This window comes from Lycium ferocissimum, chromosome 7, assembly GCF_029784015.1.
Source record: "Lycium ferocissimum isolate CSIRO_LF1 chromosome 7, AGI_CSIRO_Lferr_CH_V1, whole genome shotgun sequence".
NCBI lineage: Eukaryota > Viridiplantae > Streptophyta > Magnoliopsida > Solanales > Solanaceae > Lycium > Lycium ferocissimum.
The window spans coordinates 50,862,342-50,878,598 of NC_081348.1; the positions used below are offsets into that span (position 1 = coordinate 50,862,342).

Below are 16,257 nucleotides of genomic sequence, written 5' to 3' on the forward strand. Positions count from 1 at the left end.
TAGTTTGTCGCTGTTGCCAGTGCATAACGAGTGCTTAATCAGCGTGTCCATTGGTTGTAAGTAGATTATACAGTGATCATCATTAATTATACACTTTATATAGGCTAAAGTTTTCTTTTTGATAATTGAATATTGGCTAAAGTCGGTAAAAAGTAAAATTAGGATTATTTTTATTGTGGGTTTTATTAAGCAACTGCGTAGTGTAAAAGTCCCAATAATTTTTGTGTTCATATACACTGCTTAATGGCTATAATCATTTATTATTAATGAACAGGTGCTACTGAAGAATGTCAAATTGAATAAACTGCAACTATTTTATACAACTTAAGGACATCAATTTCTTCCAATGTTTAAAAATAACAACAAAGAATATGTGGATCCATTCTCAAATATAATTATCTTGAAATTATAATTCTATGAAAGAACCAGAATTGTAGCACATGCCGCAATAATTAACGATTGAGAAATCCAAAACCGCCCTCGTAGTACAAAATCCTGAGAAGAATAGAAACAAATAAGTACATAATAATAGAGGAAAACAAACAACAATTAATAAATACTCCACTAATAGTATAATAATCATTTTAAAAAAAAAAAAAAATCTGGGGTTTTGTAGGATCGGGTCTTTTTTTTCTTAAAGCAGGGTTGGCATTTCATTAGTTAGATTAAAAAATCGGTTAAAATGTGGGATGATCTGATGTGACAATTCAAACTATCAAAAAAAGTATTCAAGTCCATCGAAAAGTTATATTTCAGGCCATTTCAACTTTTGTGTTACCACAATGAGAGTCTTGTGTTTTTTTATCAGACAAAGCAAAGTTGTATGACTTGGTGAAAAAATGTTATAGTTTAGTATCCATTCATAAAATTAATTACCCCTAAATTTCAAGAGTATTTCGAGTTTTCGGATTTTGCACTACAATTAAAGACTTAGGATTTGAGCCTTGAGATTGAAGAAATTCATGGTTTCCCCTTTACTAGACCCCATTGGATCAAAGGCAGATTGAGCTCATATACTATGGGTTCAAACTGAAGCAAAGATTCTCAACGATCACAGTGCCTATCATGTGTCTGTTTACCCTACATTCCTATAAGAAAAGCTTTTATAACCCGCACGACCTATCACATCACGACAACAACTTTACTAGTTTCAAGAGTATAATAATTTCAATTTTATGAACCTTGTAAAAAATTGAAGATTGAGTTAAAATCTTGGATCTGTCTCTAATTTGGATTAGTCAGGTCAGTGGTTTAGAATACCGTATACCTAAAGTAAAATAATAATAATAATAATTTGAAGACATACCTTTGAGGATGGAGAAGAAGATACAAGTCCTTTAAATCCAATATCATAAGCTATACTTCCATCAGCTTTGAACAATCCAAAGTTTCTCTCTGAGGTTGGTCCAGGTTTCAAATTTTCATTAAACAATGCAAAGACATAAGCTTTGGCCTTCGTTTTTGGCTTATAAGGGGTACCTTTCTTCTTCATCAGCCTTTTATGCAAATTAAAGTTGTAAGTTCTGGCATTTTCAGGGGTCGCACCTGCTTCATTGTCATCCCCTTTGGATGCCCAACCGGTCTCCGATACGATAACCTGCATTTTCTTGTACCCTAATTTCTCTAATGCTACATATGTTGCATCAACCATGGCATCAAACATGTTGTCATAGTGCAACTTAGTCTTAGGATCAACAATCCCTTTATTTTTTTTGAATAGTGCATAGTTGATATCAATTGTAGGCTCAAATTTATAGGCCAAGAATGGATATGCATTTATGTAAAAAGGTGAGCCAACTCTGTTGAAAAACTGCAATAGTGGTCCCAAATATGGCATCAAACTCGGTTTAAACGCGCCATCTGAAGGCGGATAAGTGCTGTTAAAAACTGCCTCAGAGTGTGGAGTCGAGACCTCAATCGTATCGGTTAAGCCCAACTTCCTCAACGCGCGGTACACACTTTTAACCGCTGGCACTAATGCTTCCGCAATTGCTGTATCGCCACCTAGTATCTCATTTCCAACCGCGATACCTCGGATTGAGGTACCAGGGAGGAACGGTTGTAGGTTAACTTGTATCCATTCGAGAGCTATAGATCCGTTTTTGCTAACGTCTATTAGTAGTTCATTGGGAAGACAAACTGAGATTTCGATCCCAGAACCACTGAAGGCTTTCAGAACTCTTTGATCTGCATCGTAGATTCTGATGTTCTTGATCTTGTTTTTCTTGAGAAGTATTAAGACATTTTCAGGTGTTGGGATATTGTCTGATATTTTTCCATAGTTTATTCCATATGTGCCTTTCATTGCATGTACTGCTATTATACCTGCCCAACAACAACAAGAAAGATATTTAAGCTTCAAAACATATGGCTTCTTACTTTACAAGTTCAAAAGCGAAAAGGGTCAAAAATACCCTCTACTACGCGAAATATCTTAATATTATCCTTCATTATACTTTAGGGTCATTTGTATATCTTTATCGTTAGCAAATCGTCTCGTATTTGTTGTTGATCTCAACGAAGCTCCAAGTTGAAGTATAACATAGGGAAAAGTTGGACCTTTTCTTCGTAGTATTCTGACATGTGGAATCCATCCGGTCTACACCGGAACTCCGTTAAAGTAAACGGAAAATAGGAGACGATTTGCTGACGGTAAGAGTATGAATGACCTAAAAGTATAACCGATGATAAAATTTAAAATATCGTGGAGTGATTAAGTTGATGTTTAATGAAGATAAAATCTAGAAACTCAATTAATTTCTCATCATAAACTGGAATATGTATGAAATTCAACTAGTTTGACTCCCTATATATAGATTAAGAAAACCACAATCATTTTTACAACACGCACTATATATTGACGTACTATATATTGTGTTTAATTTACATTTCTTGATGCATGATATATCATCAAGAGACTGATCAAACTTTCAAATAATCAAGAATGATAATTAGACTATTAACAAACATCTAATTAATGAACTAAAAACATACAAGGACCTAGCTAAAACAGCAAAACATCTTAATTAAAATAAAGTCCATGACAAATTCAAGGGTACCTACCATTTAAGAGAAGAATGAACCATAGAAAGATGAAGGATGAATTGGCCATAATCTTGAGAGGATTAATAAATGACAAATGGCTAATATTAATTTCTCATTTGCTAGGTTTGTAATATTATAAGTAACATAGAAATAGCTCATATACAAAACCAAACAAAGATTCCAAACCTTAGTTTAAAGATGAGGGTATGAGCAAGGCAAGTTATGGTTTCTTTGGAATATAAAAAATAAACATGTTTGGTTCTTCTAAGGTAATAGAATTTATTCCTACCTTTTGCAGTCAGCCTTTCCTTATACCTGGGGTGGACCCTTTTCATTATCAAAGCATAACAAAACTTTTTGCTTCTTCAAGATAGAGCTATTCCTACCTGTTTGCACGCATTTCAATAGTTTCATCGGGTACTTGCTATACCTTTCACTATTATAAATATCGGATAATTCGGTCCATCAATAAGTATGCTCTTGAGATTAGATTAACTCGTTCTTGTCCGACGATTTAACCTATTTTAAAGCCGTTTGGTGATTAGCCTATCCCAGATTTCTCGAACTTTTGTTTACTCATTGTTAGTTTCTATCAGAGCGGAGGTTACTGTGAGGAGATCCTTATGCTAATGAAGATTACTTCCAATGATCAGAAAATAAAAAATACAGAAAATATTGCCCTACGCTCCAAATAGGCAGATTGTGGAAGGATCTATGTACATCCCCAATTTCCTTTGACAGAAGATAAAATCACTTGACTTTGAACCCTAGGCCGAGACTCCGAGTGATCTCCCGTGACCTTTCACATCACTTTTTTTTTTTTTTTGGTTGGTATAACCTTAATATTGGAAATCCACTAACCCGACTTATCCAAATTCAGGCCGCATAGGGTCTATTTGAGGGGAAAGCGCTTCGACAAATTGTTTGAACCTTATCTTATAAATGAAGCAATGGCCCAGTAAATTGTGCCTCTATTGACTGTTTTCATTTGTATTCCTGTCCTTCATTATTATTTTTTGTGGAGAATGCATTATCAATCCTTTGTTTGCTCATGAGCTATGAGAATCTGTTTGTTTTTCCATTGAAATAGAGGAAAAGGGAAGATATTCAGAGTGCAACCGTATTTTAACTGCTAGAGTAAAACATAAATTCAACAAAAGAAAATTGGAAAACTAATAAATGAAGCAAATGCCATACATGAAATACATTGGTCACCTATGTTGCTCAGACTCTTAAAACTGTTTCGTATCCTCCAAAAGTACTGCATTTTTGGAAGATCCGACGCGGGTGCAGCATCATTTTCGGAAAGCCGAGCAACATAGCTGGTTACTACTTCTAGCGAAGATTGTTGAACAGTATGTCACAAACTTGAGCACTCATTAATTGCACAACATGAACCAAAAAAAAAAAAAGTGTGTTTGTACATTGCTTTTCTTGAAGTAAATATGCACTAAAATTCCAAGCTTCACAAAACAGATACGTTGGCTGAAGAATGATCCTCTCTTATTGCACAATGAGTTTTCTGTGCACATGACCTCCTACTTCGTGATCGTGATCGTGATGGTGAAAAAGAAGGGTCAAAATACCAACCAAACTTAGCACTGAACCTACGAGGAGCTTGTCGTAGCGTTCCACCCAGTGAAACTTGAGTTGACTTGCACCGTAAAATGATAGAGCCACCAGTGAGGTCATCACAGTTATGGTGCTGCACGTAAAGTATCAATTTGCGTTAAGCATCCGGAAATTTTGGTAGTTTGCAAATCTAATGAGAGTTATATTGACATTTTGACAATGGAGCTACATAGGAAAAACTCCGTCTCCTCAGAACAATTTAGACATCAAGAAATCCAACTAGTGTGGACGGGCTTTTATAGAAAGAAAATTCACTACCGCAGCCTGGAATGAAGTAATCCCATACCAAAAATTCTAACAGAAGTACTATTAGAAAGTTTTACCAACTCCAGCAGCAGAATGGCCCAAAAGGATTTTTCGGTTGGATGAAGGATGAAGGAGAAAACTAAAATATTAGCACCCCCCCTAAATAAAGAGGAGCACAGCTCCTCATGTATGAACAAAATCCAGTCACCACTTGTCACAGTCCATGACATCAAGTACTAGTCAATTATGTGCATTAAAATAACTTTCTAGAGCGGAAACAATACTGACATAGTGACTACAGTAAAATACAAAAGCCACAAAAAATAAAATGGACAAGGTATCTCTAAAACTTTCTAAACTTATGTAGATGGTTCACACCAAAGACGCCCTTAACATTCCTAAGTAGTTGGAGGTATTTCCTTTCTCCTCTGTGTGATGAGTAAAGTGAAATATCTTCTCTAAGTTCTTGACAGAGGTAGAGCCCCACGATCGACCAAAACAAAGCTACCGCCATCTAAACCCACTACTTCCCCCATCCCCTTGTTCCATGTCCTTTTCTCTAATAAGATCAAGTTGTTTTGCTTTTATTCCTTTTCTCAAGAGCAACCTACATTTTTTTTTTTTTTTAAAATAACTGTAGTGTCCGGGCTAGCTTGTGCTTACCTCGACTAATTCCACGAGATACCGGTCACCTCCCACCAACAACAGGTACCACGTAAATCTGTCCGCCAAAGCCAGAACAAATGGAAAGAAATCACCTAATGTTTTTGTCTCTGCTAGGATTTGAACCTCAAACCTCATGGTTGTCAACCCACTTCATTGACCACTAGGCCTAATATACCCAAAAAAAAAAAAAAAAAGGAAAAGAAAAAGAGTATGCTATCCACTTAAATACAAAGTAAAGTGAGACTTAAACAATAGGTACCTGAATAACAGAACTATGATGGCAAGCACCATCATAGAGGATGAATTTCCAACAGCAAGAAACACAGGGAGAGTTGTTGCACAAGGCGACAAAGCAGGAACAAGGACGAGCCCAGCTACGGCCATTTTCTCCATCGGTTGATTGTGTAAGTGGCTGTGACCGCCCTTTCCACAAAGGAACAAAATGATATAACTACCACCAAGAACTATAAGCAAAAGGGAGGCCAGTTTGTGCACTGTTTCCTCGCCAGCAATTGTGTTTGTTATGGTTATTGCTGTTATGCCAAGAATTGAAGTGGATATTACGTGTAATACCGCTCCAAAAGCAGCTGTGCACAAGAGCAGTCAGATTAGTATCACATGCACGAATTACAATCCAAGCAATTTAATCGAGTGTTAGTGCTTTGACTAATCCTATGTTGATTTCTGATAATAATACTTAGTTCCTTCCTTTTTAGGAAGTAATTAATACATTGAAAATATATAACCACCAGCACAAATTTCAGAAATTACATATTTTCATATAATATTTATATTTGAGAAAACTGTGTCCAAAGAAGACATTACTTGAGTTCCGAAATAGTCCCTCTGTCTCAAATTATATGTCGTGTTTCTCTATCACATGGCCCTTAAGAAAACATTGATTAGGAAGGGTCTTTGATTATTTTACCCTTATTTATGTCTTAAGAAATTAGTTCTCTTCATCGAATATTTACTCTATTTATGTGTCATTTCCCCATAATTAAGGTGTTTGTAGTCTTCAAGAACAAGTACAGCTAAGGGTAAAATGGGCAGAAAAAATTAAGTTTGCCTTGAACTTCTAAAATGACAAATAATTTGAGACATCTATTTTTAGAAATCACGACATATAATTTGAGACGGAGGGAGTACTAATTAGGTCAAACAATCAAAGCTAGGACTAAAGGACTAAGGAGCATAGAACTCTTGAATTACCTCAGGAGTTTTAGTATTAGAGAAAAATGCACTTTTGAGTGGAGAAACTCAAATTTTATTAACTCCATAAATTCAATCATTTCAAATTAAATAAGACAAGGATCTGAAAGTATGCTTACACTTGAACCTAGAGTTAGGTGTAATTAGTAAACTATATTAGCATATGACTTTTGAAGGAAACTAGTGACTACCTGAAAGGAGGACAAAAAGGTGGAATTTTTTTATAATACTTCAGAAGCATTAGGTTATGAATATATATGCTATTTAGTAGTTAAATGAGAAAGGACTATATTGATCATTTACAAGATCTTGTCCCACATACTTTTAAACCTAAGAAGCAGCTTATTACACCTGAAAAATAAAGAACCACGCTGAAGCTATAATTCACAAGTAATTAGGAGTACCCAAAAGGCAAAGAATTCTCCATTGCTTGAAGAAGTTATATTGAGTTTGCAACAACAAATTTTTATTTATTTGACTGCCTTCACATTTATAATAGAACGGAAAGTTTTGTCAATGAGAGGAACTTAAGCGAACATAATAGGGAACATACATGGAGTGTCAAATTCCTCTCAAAAATGGAAAACAAGATATTATAATTGAGTAATGCTCACTCTATCGGCCCGTTGATATGTCTTGTGATAAAGACCTGTTGACCTAACAACTGGAAAAAATCATCTGATTCCTCCTTTGCAATGACTTAAATGTCTAGTAACAAGTACAGGGCCAAATTTCTCATTTAATGGAAGTCGCATCACAGGAAGGCTGAAACTCTATCTGAATGTCTACTTTCATCTTTTTGACAAGCTCAAAATATCTGATTCTCACACACATCCAAACCTCAGAAAAGGACGCCAATTAAATCTCAAAAGTTCCCCTCCCCCTTTCTTATGATGCGGCTGGAAAGTCCATACTTTTTTATAACAACGGTTTCTAAGTTAGCTTGCACACACCTCAACTATTCCACCAAGTACTTGTTACCTCCCACGAGCACCGGTAAGTCTATCAACCAGGGTTTAGACATATGTTAAAAAATCACATGACTTTTTTTTTGTCAATGTTGGAATTTGAACCCTACTCCATGATTTTAACCACTTCATTGACCGCAAATATTTTAGACAGCAGACTTCATTTATATTTTTTTCAAATATCAACTTTTTTAAGCTAAAAGAAGTTATGATCTCCACTACTAAGCCTTGTTTGAAGTCTGTCTCTCACCAACAATCTGCCCAAAACATTATTTTTTGCCACTATTTAAGGGAAATAACCTTGAAGCTGCATTATATGGAACAAATACTAACAACATATCTAAAAATTCAGCTCTGTTGGGAAGTCGCTCTTCTACCTAAGCCAAGAGGCCATATCTCCAGAATATGTGGAAGATTACTGATAACACAGCCTTTTCTATCCCTACCTTCAGCTTAATATTTGGCTTTTAGAATATGATAGCTCCACATAATAGCCCTTCATTTTCATGATAATCATGTGCTTGAGTCTCTAAAGTGCCGGATGAGTTGCATTTCGTTCTTCTTTTGATAGCTTATCAGTAAGGGCTAAATCTTCTCCCTATAAAGTCCTGCTTTTCTTTTCTCAGAAACTGCAGATATTGGATATTGTGCTGCTTCCGAATAATTCAGCAAGCTTAATAAATCAGAATGAATCCATGTGCTTTAAAGAAGATAACCAAAAATGGCAGAGAGATGCGAAACTTTTTTTTTTTTTTTTTTTTTTTTTATCTGGCCCAAAGGAATAATCCCTACAAAAGCTCAGGTCTAGTCTTTTAGTTATACAAAATCAGATAAGGAGCTTAAATGACTTTCCTGTCCAAAGTTCAAGTTTTTGTCTTATGCATCCAAATAAATGAGAACCTAGTTTGCCATTTATGTTTCGAAATCCCACAATTATGCTCAAGAAAATTCCAAACCAGAAATCACCAAAGTAATAGTGACGCCCATGACGGAAGGCGGACCAACGAGGGTGGGTCAAAGAGAAGGACTGGCAAACTTCTAGGTTAGCAAGCTTCCGAAGAAGGGGTGCTTGGGGTGCACATGACACTTTAGGCGAATCCCACATCGGAATGAGAAAGGAAAGTAGAAGGGCTTTATAAGGCATAGCACAAGTTCATACGATATGCGCAGTTTTGAACACGGTGATGGTGTAGCCGAATGGACGAATTCGTGAGGTCCGCAGGGCTAAAGTGAACAATACGTGTCATGGGCTTGGGCGGTGACAGTAATCATCAGAAGACAGTAACGAAAATAGCTAACACAACTTATCCATATAAAAAAAACCAAGGTGCAAATTCCACCAGCTTGATTGCAGAAAAGTTCTAAGAGAAGTAAGTGCAAACTGTATAATCTCATGTGTATCTACATTTTGTGCTTATGCGATCCTATAAACAAATCCCTCAAAACAAAAGCAATTGAACACCCATTACCGCATCAAGACTTAAGAATCCATCAAATTCATCCGTCAAAAATCAAAACTTAAACAGTTTCTTCTTCATTTCCCCACCTAATTCCAAGTACCCAAATCACATATCTTCAAGATCTACAACAAAATCGTATAGAAAATGTAAAAATATATAAGAAGAAGTAAGAGAGTAGGCAGGTACTAACTGACAAGAAAGAAACAAGAGAGTGTGCTTTTCCATTTATGTTTCAAAATGCCACTATGATGCTCTGACAAATTCCCAAACAAAGAAACCACGCAAGCACAGAGTTACTTGATATTTGTGCTGGTGGGAGGTAGCAGAATTAGTCGAGGTGCACACAAGCTGGGCTAGACACCACAGTTATCAAAAAAACCAAAACAAACAAAAGACGAAACTAAATAAACAATAGAACACCCATTGTAGCAATCAATATTTAACAATCCACCAAATTAACCCATCAAAATAAAGACTTCATCAATTTCCTCTTCATTTTCCCACAAAATTCAAATTTACCCAAATCATGTATCTTCAAGATCTACAACAAAATCATATAAAAATATAAAAAAGTAAAAGAAGTAAAGAGATTATGTAGGTACTAACTGACAAGAAGGGTACGAGAGAGAGTCCATTTCTGAGCACGACCAACAATAAAAAGGCAACCAATGTGTTGGAATAAAAGAATATGAAAGTGATACTGTAGCAATTCCTCCAATTGTAGAAAGATCTTCTGCTGTGAACCCACTTTCCATTTCGGGAAAACAAGAACACCCAACTTTAAATCTTGGATTATTGTGAAGATCCCAGAGTTTTCACTGGTGAGGTTGTTCTACATTTCTTTATGTTGAAGTATTTCTTTCTTTCTTTTCCCATGATAATTCAAGTAGAGAGCTTTAGGGAGGAAAATCAAGGATATTTGTTTTGGAGTTAATGGTAAAAAACATACCTAAACTAGTCGGAGATTGCAAAATTAGTCGATGTGCAAGCAAGCTGAGCTGGGCTAGACCCCTCATCACCACCCACCCCACCACCCCACCCCACACCACCCACCCCTCCACCACCCACCACGTACTTATTTTTTAAATTTCCTATGTTATCCTTTACCTTAGTTTTATTAATATATATAAACTAGTTTGTAATTAAGGGTTAAGGGTATTTTAGTAAACTTACATGTTATTATACAATACCATAAAGTCAAACCTATTATTAAACAACAACAAAACGATACAGTCTATCCAAACATTGTACAATACAATACTATACATTACGATACTGTACATTATGAAATCATGGGTAACAACCATCCAAACAGAGTGTAAACAAACAATAGAACACCCATTACAACATCAAGATTCAAGAATCCATCAAAATCACAACTTTAACAATACCCAAATCACATATTTTCAAGATCTACAACAAAAAATCATATACAAATGTAAAAAAGTAAATAATTAGTTAGGTACTAACTGACAAGAAGGGTACGAGAAAGAGTCCATTTCTGAGCACGACCAACAATGGAAAAAGGCAACCAATGTGTTGGAATAAAAGAATGTAAGAGTGATACTGTAGCTATTCCTCCAATTGTGGAAAGATCTTCTGCTGTGAATCCACTTTCCATTTTGGGAATTCAAGAACACCCAACTTTAAATCTTGAATTATTTTGTAGATTTGAGAAATTTTTCATAAAGTGAAGTTGTTGTACATTTCTTTGTGTTGAAGCGTTTCTTTTCTTTTCCTATGATAATAATTCAAGTGGAGGGCTTGTTTGGATGGTTGTTACTTGTTGCCTAATGTATTATTGTATTTTTGTTGCGTATTTAGTTTAAATATAATGTTTGTCTCGAGTTTTACTTAAAGTCTATTATTTTATAGTATCATTAACTTTTGTTCTCTTTCATTCTGTCTGTGCTTATTAAGTGAATCTAATAATTTTATTTTATCATTTGCCTTATCTTTTAATAATAACTCTATTCATTTCCTACTTTTCTCGTACGTTTATCTTTTAAATTACTGATATATGACATTATATTATAATGAAAAATGATACAATCTATTCAAACATTAGACGTCATATTCATCAAAATAATACAGTACGTTACAATAAAATATACTATACAATATAATATAGCACGATACATTATTAGACGAAAAGCAATCAATGTGTAGGAATAAAAGAATGTAAGAGTGATGTAGCTGCAATTCTTCCGATTGTGGAAAGATCTGCTGCTGTGAACCCACTTTCCATTTCGAGAATTCAAGAACACCCAACACTAAATCTTGGATTATTTTGAAGATTTGAGGTTGTTCTACATTTCTTTGTGTTAAAGTATAGTGCTTTAGGAGGAAGAGGAAAATAATGGGATTTTTCTTTTTGGATGAACTATTTTTTTTTCTCAGTCCAAAATGTGCAATTAGGTTCCTCTTCTTTTACAAAGTTTTGATTTAGTCCTTCTTTTATGTTTTCTTATTGTTTTTTTTTAGTTTCCCACTCAGCGTTTGGTATTTGTTTTGGGCCCGACGTGTAATCTAGATTTAAAAAAAAATTATGTTAAGTTTTTTAGTTTATTTTTCACTCGTATTTGGTATTCTTTTTGACCTCTTTTGTGAGGTCAAGTGTTTCCTACTAAAAGTTAACTTCATTCTCAAGGTACGAATCTGAGACTTACATTTACACCCCCATGAAATGTTTCAACACCCAACTTTAAATCCCGGATTAGTTGGAGATTTCAGAATTTTCACTTGTGAGGTAGTTCTATGTTTCTTTGTGTTGAAGCATTTTTTTTTTCTTGTCCCATGATAATTCAAGTGGAGTGCTTGAGGATGGAAAATTAAAGATTTTTTGTTTTTGTTTTTTTATTTAATGATTAAAAACACAACTAAACTATCACCTTTTCGTAACATTTATAACTCAACTATGCATTGTTTCATTTACCTATCTAAACCATCATTTCTCTATACAATTAGCCGACCAGATTCAAGATTTACTTTTTGTAGCCATTAAACATAGATTATACACGGTTAAACATAGATTATACATTCGCTAGCTATTTTTAGTTTAAGTCGTCGATCGAGTGACGACTATTTAGGCTATTTTTTCAATTATAATGGACCAGATATCTCAAGCTATGTTGCTCCAGTCTTTAAAAGTATTGCCGCAACTGTGTCGAATTCTCTAAAAATGCACTATTTTTGAAGGATCCGACATGTACCTTTGTAAATTCATGAACACCCAACTCTAAATCTTGGATTATTTTGGAGAAAGATTTCAGAATTTTCACCAGTCAGGTTGTTCTACGTTTCCAAAATGTGCAATCAGGTTCCTCTTCTTTTACTAGTTTCAATTTAGTCATCCTTGTATAATTGTATGTATGATGAATCTCAAGGCCTGATTTTTTTTTTTTTTGTTTGTGATTTCTCACCCAGTATTTTATATTCCTTCCATTACAATTTATGTGACATATTTCGGATTTCAAGGTTCAAACAAATCATTCTTTAACCGTAATTTTTTCATACATCTTTTAAATATTTTGAATAGTCAATTGTTGTGATTTATAGTACTTTTTACGTAGTTTTCAAATATGTAAATTTTATTTCAAAACACTTAAAGATATCATGCCCGAATTCACGGTAAAAATTAAACTGTTTGACTCTCGAAATTCTAATTGTGCCACATGAATTAAAACAGAAGGAGTATTTAGTTTGGTTCCCAATTAATTTGAATTCGTGTCAAAGTCTCACGTTAAAATAGAAATGTTCATATTAAAGACAATTTCATTCACATGGCTCGAATATGAGATTTTCCTGTATTTCTGTCGAGCCGAGGACTATCGGAAACAACCTCTTTACCCCACAAAAGTAGGGGTAAGGTCTGTGTACATCGTACCCTCCCAGACCCCACTTGTGAAAATACACTGAGTATGTTGTTGTTGGCTCGAATCCGAGATTTCTAATCAACTTCACGAAGAAAGGTTATGACTCATTTTCCAACACTAGCACTCTTCCATAATTCTTTGATTCACTACAGTACAAAGTTTACGTTAAAGCTAATATAATTGCATGTCGGTATACATTATTGGGTTATTGCTTTTTCTTTTCTTTTAAAAATTCTGGTGTCTAGATCAGTTCACACTTCAATTAATTCTACGAAATACTTGCTACCTATTACCAACATAGGTATCGAGTAATTGATCTATCCATCAAAATCAAGATAAATGGGGAAAAATTACCTAACGTTTTGCTTTCGCTGGAAGTTAAACATGAGATCACGTGATCTTCAACCATTTCATTAACACTAGAATGATTTATAGCTATTCTTTAGATGCACCACCATCATTCATCTACCTTGTTAATAGCTGCTTATGCCATAGCACTTAGAAATCAAAGCTATGGCTCTTAGACATAAACTAAAATGGTGTAAAAAGTGTTACATGAAGTGTCTGCAAAATATTCGACGAGCACAGTTCTGGTTAGGAGAGGCTTTCCTTCATTCCTTGAGTTGCATGCTTCGTATGCAATATTTCTACGCATTCCACATTACTATATAATTGCTCTTTCTACCCTTTTCTTCTTTTGTTTAAAGTTCATGTTTTAAAAAAGTTTTTTAACTAAAGATTTGCTCCTTGATTGAGCTATTGTTGTGACTTAACATAATAAATTTGTGGTCTTAATGATTCAGTTGAACATAGCTGGGAGTTATTGAAGGCTCTCATGCTACAATCAGTATACCTGTGTATGCAATCCAGAACTCTCAGTGCAGTTCTGTCCTGTTGCTCATTTAACTTGCTTAGCTATTACAAACTCTAAACTTTTGGTTATTGATGTGAAATTTATCATATTTGTTTTAATTCTTGACACACTGCATACACAGTTACTTTTTTATTCATCTAATTTTTAGGAATTTGTGGTTGATTCTGAATCTAAAAACCAATTACGTGACACAATTGAAGCAGTTGTTGGGTTTTAAGTGTTGATGAATGAGAAATGTAGAGAAAAAATATGGAGGGAAAATGGAAATTTTGAATTGTTCCTTTGTGCTTTTTAGATGAGGCATTTCTACCACATTGGTAATAGAAAGGAAAGTTCTTTATATGTAGAAATCTTTACCACATTTCGGCTTCGAATTTAATTTCTTCAAATGATTGATTGATAATCTTTTTGGATCAAATTTAATTAATTTTAATTATTTAATTATTAGTTAATTATCCAAATCATGACCTGGATTACTTAGACCAGACCCATTTCTTTTCCCGGAATAATTTAAATATTCCCTCCCATCTGTTAGAACAGAACCTGTCCGAAAAGTGTGATCTTTCGAATCAACGCTTCCATGGCTATATATATGTTATAATCTTCAGATTTTTCCATAGGAATTTTCTAATCTTCCCTCTTCTTCCTCTTGCACTAAAATTCTCATGTGATATACTGCCGTCGAGTGAGTTCGCCGTCACCGGAGTTTGTAGTACCACTACAACAGTGAGTAAATTGTTCTATCCTGGGAGGATATGTTCCACAACCTCGGGTAACATTGAGGGAAATAATTTCCATAAGGACACATTGTGCATTCAGTGGCTCGATTTAATTCTTATAAATTTCTAGATACTGTTCTTATAAAATTTTCAGACACTATTTTTGTTTCTGAAATTTTCTGCTTCTGGTTTAAAGCATATTTTCCAGTTTCTGGTTCGGATACAGGTTAATAACAACAGTGAAGGAGAAGAAAATAATGGTTGAAATATAAGCTAAAAAATAGGAGGAACCTGCAACTCCTATTGAAGTAAAGACTACGAATTGTGAAGGCATATTAGCCTAGGTGGAAGAAATGCCAGCAACAGAAGTATCGAAAGTCTTGACATGATGATTAATTATGAATAAATTAATTTTTGGCGGGGAACTTTCCGCTTTGCATATGTAAAAAAAATTCTTATAATTTTTAGATGAAGCTACATGTATCATATCTCAAGTTTAAGCATTTAGTTGAGAGGGAATAAATGAAAATTTGATGTGTTAAAGTACTTTCACTTCACCTGTTTAAATTTATTGTAATAGTTCATGATTAAATCATGAGGGAATATTTGGTCAGTGGAGAATTATTTTATTTTATATGGCATTATTTATTTAGTTTTATTTAACTTCATTGTGTCGATGTCATTCTTTGTATTGACAATCGAAGTTCTCAATCCTCTTCCTACCACTCTCATATAAAGCATGTACATCCTCATGTTAATTATTTCTAATTTACCATGCAGTTCTTATTTTTTTTTAATACTTTATTATGCAGTTATGTTCTTATTCTTTTTATACTTTATTATGCAGTTCCGATATGATTTTATGTATAATTAAAGGTCTGAGAAATTTTCGCTTATGATGTGATTTTTCATTTATAATAATATTATAAGATCTATTCTCTTGATGTTTACTACATTATGTCGAGAAAAGAGCTTGAGAAAGAAATGGAGATAATGACTTTAAAGATCCATGTCGTGTCTCAAAATAAAAATAGGAATGGTCTTCTTTCAAGTGGATCACCAGTATTGAACCGGCCGGAGATCTTTAAAAAGAACGACAGAGGTGACTCAACCAGCTTCTTCATCATTCTTTGGTAGTTTCACTTATCTTAGTTGTGTAGCTCGAGTTCATTGGTATCAGGTTACATAATTTTATTCCAGTTCATCAGTTCATTTTTTTCTTTTGTGTTGTAGATGATCATGGTTACTGCAATAGCGGCAATAGTGTCCCAAGCTTGTGCATTGAAATATTTTTATTTTGTTTGTCAAATTTTATATTGGCTAATTGAGTTCAAGTATCAAGTCGCTAACTTTTATCATATTCATGAAATTTTACTTTTTAAATTTGCCTTTTGTTACTCGAAAACATATTTTAAAAATCTTGTGTAATTGTACAAAATCTTATACATAATAATTTGGAGTACACGTGCAAAGCACGTGCCAAAAACTAATTCAAGCAAAAAGATGTGAAAAATCACACATTTAAATTGAACAATATTTTCTACCCAAAAATAGAGCTCC

At 34.2% G+C, this 16,257-nt stretch overlaps 1 protein-coding gene across 1 annotated transcript; it reads right to left on the reverse strand.

Moving 5' to 3' along the window:
* Positions 1-232: 232 nt before the first annotated feature.
* On the reverse strand, positions 233-11,010 carry LOC132062300 (glucan endo-1,3-beta-glucosidase 14-like). The gene is made up of 7 exons (XM_059454899.1): positions 10,700-11,010; positions 5,849-6,176; positions 4,556-4,750; positions 3,335-3,360; positions 3,064-3,156; positions 1,307-2,325; positions 233-495 (listed from the first exon to the last, which is right to left on the reverse strand). The coding sequence occupies exons 1-7, from the start codon at positions 10,848-10,850 to the stop codon at positions 415-417; spliced, it is 1,893 nt and encodes a 630-aa protein (XP_059310882.1). The 5' UTR covers positions 10,851-11,010; the 3' UTR covers positions 233-414.
* Positions 11,011-16,257: the final 5,247 nt, after the last annotated feature.

Coding starts and splice junctions, on each gene's coding strand:
- LOC132062300 (XM_059454899.1), bottom strand. CDS start 10,850: ATGGAAAGTGGATTCACAGCAGAAGATCTTTCCACAATTGGAGGAATA. Junction 4,751..5,848: donor ATCATAGTTCTGTTATTCAG/GTACCTATTGTT, acceptor CTTTACGTGCAG/CACCATAACTGTGATGACCT. Junction 3,157..3,334: donor GGAAAGGCTGACTGCAAAAG/GTAGGAATAAAT, acceptor CTAGCAAATGAG/AAATTAATATTAGCCATTTG.